Here is an 11715-nt window from a genome sequence, read left to right on the forward strand (position 1 = left end):
TACACAGAGCAAAGGATTACCAGCCTATAATCCATACCACCAGAGAAGCTAGACAACAAGAAGGACTCTAAAAGAGACATACATGGTCCCCCGGAGGAGAAAGAGACAAGATCTCCTGAGCAAATTGGGAGCATGTGGGGAGGGAGAGGGAGCAAGGAGAATGAGAAGGGGAGAAGAGGAGGGGTGAGGACGAAATAAGGGAGCAAGAAGGTTGTGTAGGGGGAAGAATAGAGGAGAGCACATTAAGAGATAGCATCAAAGCGGGAGCCATTATAGGTTTAAAGTGAAATCAGGCACTAAGGAAATGTCTAGAGATATACAAGGATGACACCAACTCACCATCTAAGCAGCAGAGGAGAGGCCACTTTAAATGCCTTCCCCTGATAATGAGATTGACATCTAACTTATATAATACCCTAGAGCCTTAATCCAGCAGTTGATGGAAGTAGAAGCAGACACCCACAGCTAAACACTGAACTGAATTGGAATCCAGTTGCAGAGAAGGAGGAGTGATGAGCAAAGGGGTCAAGACCACATTGGTGAAACCCACAAAAACAGCTGGCCTGAACAAGAGGGAGCTCCTGCCACCCAGACTGGTCACTGAGAAACCAGCATTGAATTGATCCAGACCCCATAAATGTGGGTGTCAGTGAGGAGGCCCTGGAAATCCCTAGCATAGGAATGGACTTTGGGAGCCCATTTCACATAGAGGCACACTCCCTCAGCCTAGACACATGGGGGACTGCCTAGGCACTATCCCAAAGGATATGCTAGATTCTGAAGACCCCCCCCCCCTTGGAAGGCCTCACTCTCCCTGGGGAACAGAAATGGTATTGGATAGGTAGGGTGTTAGTGGGAGGTAGGGGAGTAGGGGAAAGAAAGGGAACGGGGATTGACATGTGAAACAATCTTGTTTCTAATATAAATTAAAAAGAAAATTTAAAAAAAATGTCCATCCAGAAAGTGGTTGGTTACTCCACAACATCCATTCTATTGTTGCACCAGTGGGCATGCCTTGTGGCACATGTGAACTCAACAGTGTCTGTAACAGCATATGCAAGTCCTGCACAAGCTCAGGCTGGACAAATCCGTATATGGAAAGGGGAGTTGGCTCCATGTTTACCTATGTCTTGGAACTCAAAATGTTCAGTTTAGTTCCAGGTACCAACAAGGCTGTGGCTGTGGTTTCTCTAGAGCAGCTGACCTTCATTAGAATAGCTACCTTGCATTAAGACATTCTGTTTATGTCCATTGTGTAAAAGTGGCTGTGAACATGCTGAGATTTTTTTTTCATGTGTCTCTGAAGCTTTTCCATACCTTATTCCCATTCACCGCACAGGTAGCCATAGAGACTAGTTTGTCTTCATACAAAGCTTTAATTAGCCTAGCACAATACTTTAAAATTGTGTTCAGTGTTCTGATTTATCCATGAATCAGCAAATTATTCATAGAGAATGAAGTTAAATCATCCATTATTGCTGGTCCATGTTGACACAAGGTCTCTGGCTGCTTTCCGTGCTTTGTGTTTTCCCTAATTACTGAAAATCAAGTCATTGCATTGTTACAAATAGAATACAGGCATTAAAGTAGAGTCTAAAGTAAATTTCTATTTTATACTTTATATTGTAGATTGTCTCGGAATATAAAATTTATCTTTGGCTGAATAGAAGTCTGGAAGGAATAGCAAGTCTGTGGAAGCCTTTCACAGACTCTCACTGGCTTGTGTTATTTAGTTAGCTTGCTTTTTTAAAAAAAAATTTGGTTTGATTTTAAACAAAGGGTCATGGGTTGATAGTTCTCTCTCAATGCATTTTCTGTAAAATATAATTAGTGTTGTGTTTCATAGCCACAGTTCAAATTTTGTGACTATTCCTGAAAATTTCTTCAAACATCAAGGATAGGTAATCAACAGGCATATCAGTTAAGTTTTTCCATGTTAGCTTTTCAGAAGTAAGTTTATTGTGGGTATGGAGACATGGCTAAGAGGTTAAGAGTACTATCTGTCCTTTCAGAGGACTGTGGTTCCATTCGAAGTGCCCATGTAGCTGCTCACAACTGCCTGTAACTCCATCCAGTTCCAGTTTTTCAAATGCTTGCCTCTGGCTGCTGTGGACACTGGGAATGCACATGAAATAAAAATAAATTGTTTCTAAATAGTAATTCTGTTGCAAGTTAATTATGTGCATAGTTCAAGTCAAATAATGCATTGGTTTCTGAATGTTTCTAAAAAGTTGTTGTATCTCTTTTGAGAAATATTCTTTAGCACTCGACTGTGACAGGCACCAAAAGAAGCTTTGCTATAAAGTGGGATCCAAGAGACAGGATCTCTGATCCCAGAGTTTATATATTTGTAGACATGTATACTAACGACATCTTCTCATACTAATATATTTTTAAATATCAAAAAAATACGTTTTTTTTTCTTTTTAGGTAACCTCTCTTATTTGTTTGTTTTGTGTTGTTGTTGTGTTGTTGCTTTTGAGACAGGGTCTGATCTACCTATTGTAACTCAGGCTAGTCTTACATTCACAATCCCTCTGCCCCAACTTCTCAAAGGGCTCATTGTAGGTACATGCTATCAAACCTTGTGAGTATTTGCATCTGGCACATTGGTATGTAATCCTCCAGAATATTTTGTTAGTGTATTAACAAATCTAGTTTGTACCATGAAATCTTCTGGAAATAATTCATAAACTTGCATCTCTGCAACTTCCCATCATAGATAGGTCTATGCTATTTAAGATGATACAGTATTTGTCTTTTTTTAAAAATTAGCTTCCAAAATGTTAGGTTTCTGCATAAGTTTTTTTCCACACATGTTAAATTTTAGTTGGCACTCCCTTGACTTCTCCTTCATGTGCCTCCTTTGTTCTCCCACTCTAACATTTCATCACACTTAGTATTCTCTTTCATGTTTCCCATTTCTGTCCCTTAAAGCACTATTCCAGAGAACCAGAGTTCAATTTCCAGAACTATGCCTGGCAGCCCACCAAGGCTCCATTTTTTAATTGGGTTATTTGGTAGTTTGATTTCTAGTTTCTTGAGTTCTTTGTATATTTTGGAGATCAGCCCTCTGTCAGATGTGGGATTGGTGAAGATCTTTTCCCATTCTGTACAGAGCCATTTTGTCTTGTTGACCTGTTCTTTTGCTTTACAGAAGCTTCTCAGTTTCAGGAGGTCCCATTTATTAATTGTTGCTCTCAGAGTCTGTGCTACTGATGTTCTATTTAGGAAGTGGTCTCCTGTGCCTATCTGTTCAAGTGTATTTCCCACTTTCTCTTCTATGAGGTTCAGTGTGGATGGATTTATATTGAAGTCTTTGATCCATTTGGACCTGAGTTTTGTTAATGGCAATAGATAGAGTCATTTGCATTCTTCTATATGTTGAGAGCCAGTTATACCAGCAGCATTTGTTAAATATATTTTCTTTTTTCCATTTTATATTTTTACCTCCTTTTCAAAAATTAGATGTCCAGAGGTGTGTGGGTTGATATTGGGGTCTTCGATGTGTGTGTCGATTCCACTCTTGTAATGTTTTATTTTATTTTACATCACACACACACACACACACACACACACACACACACACACACACACACACAAAATACACACACACACACACACACACACACACACACACACCCGTATGTCTTTACTATTCATGATCCGTATTTTTTTCTTTACATTCTTCTAAGTCTTTTAAAAAGTGCCTTGGAATTCCAAGGCATTTGTAAAACTCTTCAGTTTTTTTTTCCCAGGGGGTGTGTGTGTGTGTGTGTGTGTGTGTGTGTGTGTGTGTGTGTGTGTGTGTGTGTGTGTGTGTGTGTGTGTGTGTGTGTGTGTGTGTGTGTGTGTGTGTGTGTGTGTGTGTGTGTGTGTGTGTGTGTGTGTGTGTGTGTGTGTGTGTGTGTGTGTGTGTGTGTGTGTGTGTGTGTGTGTGTGTGTGTGTGACTCTGTATCCCATACTGGCCTGGTACTCTCCTGCCTCAGTGTCCCAAGTGCTGGGACAGCAGGTGTGTGCCATCCTGCTTGACTGTCTTAAATGATTTTTTCCTTCAGTGCTTTTCAAATGGAACACTCAACCACTGGGTTTTTGAAGGTTGAATGTTCACTGATTGAAAATTCCTGTAAAGCTCCTTTGTAATCCCACTGTTCTAGGCGTAATAGTCACAGGCTTGACAGTTGACTGTAGTCCTTACCATGAAAGAATTCTTAAAGACCCAGTTTGGGTGGTTGATGCTTTTATTTTAAATATATAGGGAATTGGTAAAGGGAGGATTTTTAAACTATTTCCTGATATTAGCACAAAATTGTAAAATGTTTCAAAATTCACTTGAATTTTTCCCATTTTTTAAAAAGCACTTTTGAGAAGCCAGGACTCATCTAGCTAAAACTGCCTTGTGACAGCTTGGCCTGCAGTCTGTTTGTGCTCTTGTCTTTTATGTTGGCTTGGTAATTTTATAAAGACTAAGATGTGGTGATGGGTTATTTAACTTGTTTGTTGTGGAAATAATACGTCTCTCATTTTCCATTTCATGATAGAGAGAACATTTATTCTTAATTATTTGTAAATCATTGAGAGATAAATACTGAATGCTAACATTTTCAGTTAAGCAGAAGTTATAATGTGATATTGGTTGAAAATTAGACAGCTGTCCCATTTTATAAAAACTGATGGGAACAAAATGTGTTTCTTCCTCTTAGGTTATTGTTCCATCAAATACAATATCTGTGAATGGGAAGTCAGGAATCAGCCACACCATGTCCTCTGATGCCCAGGACAGTCGCTGACACACTTCACTGACCAGATTTCTGTCTACAAGGAATATTGGCAAATATATATTCAGATGTACATTAATATATAAATCTGTTCAACAATAAGCATTTGTGTTAATGGATTTAATACCAAAAGAAAAAGAACTAGAATTTATAATTTATATAATGTTTGGTCTTTTTTGTCATAACTATTGCTGCTTTAGAACTTTAAACAAGGTATAAATGACTTTTCTTTCCCCATGGTGAATAATCACTGCTTAATGATTGTTTTCTTTTATTTATGGACATACTGTGTACCATGCAACAAAGGTATAAATTGAGATTTATGGACATATTGTGTGACAGAGAAATAGGCAAGCACAAACTAACATTTTCTGCCTCAGCGTTAGGCTGTAATTAGAAACATAAATTATAATAAAGCCTTTATGCTGAAAGATATGGAAGACTAGTATATAAATAATGCTCAGTTATTATTATTGAAGAACCACTTAGTGTTGAGACTTATTTTGTGCATTCTTTAATTACAAGTGAGTTACAGATCTATAGGAAATAATAAAGTATTTTTAAATATAATACTTTAACCTTTAGAAGTTAAATTGCACAAGGAGACTTTAAGATGTTTTCTGTATATAATTATGATGTTACACAGATATTACATATTTTCTAATGCCAGAAGTCTTAAAACATCCCTGTGAAAATGTTGATATATTATGACAGATATTTCACATTTGTTATATAAGGAGAATAGGGGCTGGTTGATGTCCACATTTAATACTTTAAAGACTAGTTAGAAGTTTCCAAAATCCTGATTTAATTAAAATAAAATGCTAAGCTAGTCATTTATGTAGCTCAGATGCTAATCGTCTAAATAATAATATATATTTTCCTGAAAGCCAAACTGGTTGAAGGAAACAATACTTGATGTGTTGGCTTACAGTGATTCTAGGGTCTAGAACATCTTGGTGTCATGAATTTCCTTAAGAATTTAATTGTTCCTTTATTCCAGAAACTGTCCAAACATCCTGACACTGTTTTGACTCCTAATAAAACTACTGGGCTATATGCCATTTTGACAAACGTGAATTTTTTTTCCATTTAATAAAAGCAAGTTATATATTTGAAGTCTGTTATTTCTGGTGTGGTTTGTGTTAACTAGCATGTTTGAATAACTTACCTGAAGAAAATGCATTTTGAATAACTTTTATGTGTATGAGTGTTTTGCCTGCATGTCCATACAACCTATGTGTGCAGTGTCTGTGGAGACCAAGAGAAGGCACCGGGTCCCCAGAAACTGGTGTTTCATACAGTAGTGAGCTGATAGGTGGGTGCTGGGAACTGAATCCAAGTCCTCTGAAAGAGCAGCCAGTGCTCTTAACCACTGAGCCATCTCCCGAGCCCTGATGAACACATTTCTGTCAACCATTACCACACAAATAATAGTAGCGCTTTCGAGTTATCAGACTTCCCAGTGAATAGTTAAGCCCTGATGTTCTGATGCCAGCACATAGAATATTTAACCTGTTTTCTGATGCTGCTGTTTCCTTGTTTGAAGCTTAAGAGTGTGAACCTTCTGCACAGGTAATTAAGTTCTTTCATTTTAAACCAGTTGAGAAAAGAACAGGTTTTTAAAAATCAGTGTTTGTACAATTGTCTATTTGAGGAAAACCGTGGTCTCTACTTCAAACCATATCATCAATGTGTTTGTGTGGGATTCCAGGCTTTTAAAATAACATTTAAAAACTTAGACTATAATTTGTGCTTTCAGACTGTAGCATGTGAAAACTTGTTTAAAATACATGATGCTGTCATAAAAATATGATGAATTTCAAGCCTTTAAGAAGTAGAATGTATATAATTACCGTAAGGCAGATAAGGTATGTGTAATAACATGTTTTAGATATGTGAAGGAGTTAATTTGTTGACAGGATGAGGAAATCTAAAAGGCTAGCAGACATGGAAAATAGTTTTTCATTGCTAATCAGAGAAACAGTACACAGTAAGTAGGAAATATATAGTTTACCATCTCAGCAAAACTGCAAGGTCCAAAGTTAGTAAGTAAGCATCAAAAACAAGGAACAGCAATGGGCGATGTCTGGCTCTTGCTAGGAAATACCCAGCAAATCAGAAGTCCCTTGCCTATATCCTCAAAATTATTCAACATGCAAAGGAGACATTAACAAGGTGTGACAGCCTTGTATGCATCCTTTCAGTATTCCACCAGTATATATTCGTGATAGGTTCATATACAATACCCAATCAAGCTAGAGTCCTGGGTTAGCACAGATACAGCAAAAAATTACAAGTGAAAAGAGAAAGTTGTAAAACAAGATGAGTTTCATGAGATCAGTTACAGAAAGTATAAAATATGTGCATAAGTGATTCTGTACATTATGGTTGAGCACATAGAAAAAAAAAATCTCCCACACTTGGTAATGGCTGGTCATTTATAGGAGGCAGATGAGGAAAGCAAGTGAGAATTATGGGAGCCATCAACTGTGTTGCTGTGATTTCTTTTATAAACTTGTTTGAAAATAAAGACTTCTTACAGCCCAGATTCTAATCTACAGAAGTAGTCTTAATAGTTTATAGGTTTCATGGGATGGAGGGGATGTGTCAGTCTCTGAGTCATCCATTAGGAATCTTGAAAAGTCTTGCCCACACTGCGTTAAAATTTTGTCACCATCTCCTTAGCTGAGAAGTCTATGACAAATTGTTTTTCCCCTCATTTCCTTGAGGTAATAACAAGAATACAAGACGGGAATGACCCAGAAACAACTTCAGATTATGTTGAACAGCTATACAATGTTGAATAGCTAGGAATTTCACCCTGATTTTCACCTTGATGGGTTCTGTACAACATTTTAAAATTATAACTTTATTAATATTTTGATATTAATAACTTAAATGTTTTGATCAAATTCATCTAATGGATTTCTAAGGTCTTGAGTATCTATTGGACAGAGCTGCACACTCATGTTCTTAAGCAGCTTGACTTTGGTATACTAATATTATTCTGGAAGAGAAAGTTTTTATACCTAAAAGATCTGTCACATTTGTTTGCCATCTTCCTGTTTATTACTACACTATACCAAACTGCCTGGAGTGTAGGTATTTGGGATCAAGTCTCAGGTCTGTCTACCATTTTAAAATCATGGGATTTGGGAGAAAATATAACTTTCTTTTTTTTTTGTTTTCTGAAAAAAAAAAAAAGAACTGCTATATCTATCTCATAGAGATGATTTTAAGGATTAGGTGGATTTTAAAGATGTTTGACACAATTTTCTTCCAGATGCACCTGTTTTTCACACATAGCAAGAATTACACTTCTTTGTTTTTCGGGGGGAATGGCCCTCTGTCACATTTCACCTACATGTGCTGCCAGGTCAGGCATTGGCAACAGAATCCACTCTGTAACTTAATCAACGTCCTTGCAATGAGACCAATCTTTTTCCCAGGACCAGAGCTGGTGGTTCTGAAGACCAGGGCTCAGTTGATTCACATGTCTATGGTGTGCTTTCTTCTCACTATCAGGAGACACTTAACTACAAAAGAGCCTAGATTCACACCCATTATTCTTAACTATTATGTCTTCTAAAATAAAGGGGATTTCCAGCTGAAGGTCACAGTGTAGATCCTTGCCTAAAATGATGTCTTTGAAATTATTTGAAATACCCATATTTATTTGATACTTTAAACTTGCATAGGATTTTCATGTTACTTGATTTCCTGTGCAACAAAAAAATCTGGAAGATAGCTGGGTTACAAATACAAATCAGCCAGACACATCTCAGGATTTTGCATTCCCAGATGGTTCTTTCCAATGATTAAATGTCACAAATGCCAGTGAGGTAAACAGTGCTGGTTTCCAAGGTCTTCAGAGCTGTAACCCACTTAGGTTCCTTTTAGCCTTTTTAACCCCCTCCATTTTATCACTTTCTTGCAAATTTCCAGCCCTAATACTATGGCTTGTCCTGTGAGCAGATAAACTACTCACCAGAAGACAAAAAGGCCACAGTATATTCTCTCAAAGAACTTTTCTCACAGGTGTTTTGGGGAAAATTGTAGAAAGTTCTGGTAATTTATGTACAATTCTTGGTTAGATGCCTTGTGGACTTTAAAAATTCATTTGAAAGTTGGACACTTTGTTTTTCTTGGCGTAAAAAACTATTCTGCATTTCCAGAAAAAAATATTTCCAAACAACATTCATTTATTCTTATTTTTTTAAATCTCCTATTGTGGTGGATAAGTGATAGCCCACATTATTTTCTGCCTTTCAATGCACACAGTTGCTCTGTGACTTGGCAGGCATTCTCTGTACAGAGGCCAGGCCCATTATCCTGCCTGTAGAAGCGTCTGGTTTTGTGCCTAATATAAAGACAGAGGTGACATTGTACTGGTTCTGAGGCATCTCAAAGGTTGTATATTTTGGTCTCTGGACCTATGCTTCAGACAGTGCTCTGAGAAATCTGTGAGGGGTCCTGAGGGAAAGGTGAAGGGTGGGGAGATAGCAGAAGCAACTGCTAAGTCTGGCCCACTGGCATGAGCCATCCTAGCCCAAATCAATGGGGGTCATAGAGCCTCACCCAACATTACATTGAGATGTGCTATTAGTTAGAGCTATGGTGTGATAGTCGGTGAAATGTACCATTTTAAATGTGGTTGAATGACTCTAACTGAATTCACAGATTCATTCAGTCTGTTCTCTAGTCTTCTCCAGTCTTTTCAAAGGCTCTTTGGACTTATTGTATAGCTTGATGGATAACATACAAGATGTACAGGTAAATTTATGTATCTGCTAAATATTCTTCAATATGAGTAGTTCTGTGTAGTATCAGGGACACACATTTCCCAATTATTTCAGAAACTCCATTTTGACTGGCCATCCTATAACAAACTTTCCCAAGTTTGTTAATATTATTTTTTTTGAAAATCTGTGAAGAGTGAGAAAAAGCAAGAGTTGGGGTCGACTAAATAAAGCAGAGGAGACAACAGGTGTAGGCCTAGCTGAAGTGAGCCATGAGCTTGCGTTACAGAATAAAGAAGTTCAACCTTTGAAGTGCTGGATAGCTTACCATCAGAGGAATCTCCATATCATGAGTGAGGAGACGTTCATTGATGAATTCTCAGTCAAGAATTCAGTAACTCATATGAATGTTCTCCGTACTTGAAAGCACTGGTTCTCAACCTTTCTAATGCCTCGAACCTTTAGTATAGTTCCTCGTGTGGTGACCCTCAACCGTAAATTTATTTCATTTCTACTTCATAACTGTAGTTTTGCTACTGTTATAAATCATAGTGTCAACATTTGATGCATGACCCCTGTGAAAGGGTCATTTGACCTTTAGAGAGGTTTCCACCCACAAGTTGAGAACCGCTGTGACCAAGCCCTCAAGGAGTCTAGAAACAACTTCATGGAGGGGAGGTACAGATGCAGAAATATGGAGGAATGGTTTTATGTTGTGGGAGATATTCCATAGGAACACTTGGTGGTTGGCAGATGCTAGGAAGGCTTTAGGGTAGATGGACACAAGCAGGAAGGTACTTATGCTGTGAGTGTGAGTAAATCCTGTGGATGGTGTACAGTGTGAATGTCGATAACAGAGTGCACATTATCCTGGGGTGGTTGGTTAGCTGCTGTATTTGATAAGCAGAAACACTGGTCATTTCCATTCTCCTAGGCATATGAAACAGATGGCTAATGCATGATTCCAGAACTCCAAGCGACATTTCATGAAATAAGAGTATCACACTGGCAATACAACTTGCCCATCTTCCCCTAGGTTGTCTCTTCCTTTTTAGCATTTGGAAGCCATTTATATATTCTTCATACTAGCCCATTATTAGTTATATGAATTTTAAATATTTTCTTCATGTCTATACCTTCTTGTTTAAAATTTTAGTTAACTCAAATTATAGTAATTGGACATATCAATATATTCTTTCATGATTGAGGGTTTTTTATTTTTTTAATTATGGTTAAGAGATCCTTCAGCACTCTAGGGTCAGAAAGGACATCCGATCCCATTTAGTTCTGGCATTCTTTAGATTTTCTATCTCAGAGTTAAGGTCTGATGTCTGCAGTGTAAGATAGCAATCCATTTTCTTTTTCATCTCTAGATGAAAAACTATTTTTTGAAACTCTGTGATTTAGATAGCCATGATTCTCTTCAGAGATCTGAATGGCACCTCTGTCATGGGTGATCATCAATGAATGTATGCCTCTTTGGGAATACTTTTCTTCTGTTCCATTGATTAAGATAAGTGTATCTTAATTTATACTGTCTTGATTACTACCCTTATAAGCACCCTTTGTATCTTGGGGGGGGTACCCCTTCCCTTTCAGAAATGTCTTGGCTACTCATTGGGGTTTTTTTTTTCTTTCTTTGTTAGTTCTACATAAGCTCTAGCACAAAATTAAGTTTTGGGTGTGGGACTCGGGATTTTATAGAAGAATTAATACATCTGTTTAGTAAATAGAAGAGAAGGTCAGTGTCAGGGAAGATAGGGATCATTCTAATTTCCTAACAACTGTTTGTCACTGATTCAGCTAATATAAATACTTTGGAAAATGAGATGGATCTGAATAATAGTTAACATATGCATGTATCTGTTTACTTTTTTGGAGCTAGTCTCCAGCCCTCCAATCCTACTCTTAGAAACAGACGCCTGTAGTCTTCACTAATGGATTCCTTTGACGAAGGGCTTCCTGTTCAGCCTATATAGTACTGGCAAGACATTAGAGAGAAGGGAAGGGTCAAGTCAGGGTTCTCAACCCTCCCGCTGAGGTTGGTTACCTCAATGAGGGCAGGAGTTCTGTTGAGTCTGCCTCTCTCTTGCAGTAGCTGGCCTTTGCAATTCCTTTAATCCTTTCACACCCCCTTTGCCTCTTTAAGCTAGGGATAGTTTGATCTTCCTGCCCTTGCTAGTCCTTACATGTT

General features: G+C 37.8%; 1 protein-coding gene across 15 annotated transcripts in view; it reads left to right on the forward strand.

Annotated features, from left to right (window-relative positions):
- Window positions 1–5898, forward strand: part of Cobll1 (cordon-bleu WH2 repeat protein like 1) — a 147759-nt gene extending 141861 nt beyond the window's left edge. For all 15 annotated transcript variants that reach the window (XM_027420295.2, XM_027420292.2, XM_027420293.2 and 12 more), the window contains one exon: window positions 4705–5898. Coding sequence is in view for 14 of the 15 variants with exons in the window: in XM_027420292.2 (XP_027276093.1) it covers window positions 4705–4791 (87 nt within the window). In the remaining variant the exon portion in view is untranslated. The remainder of the gene's footprint in view (window positions 1–4704) is intronic.
- Window positions 5899–11715: the final 5817 nt, after the last annotated feature.

Source organism: Cricetulus griseus, chromosome 6 (assembly GCF_003668045.3).
Source record: "Cricetulus griseus strain 17A/GY chromosome 6, alternate assembly CriGri-PICRH-1.0, whole genome shotgun sequence".
Taxonomy (NCBI): Eukaryota; Metazoa; Chordata; class Mammalia; order Rodentia; family Cricetidae; genus Cricetulus; species Cricetulus griseus.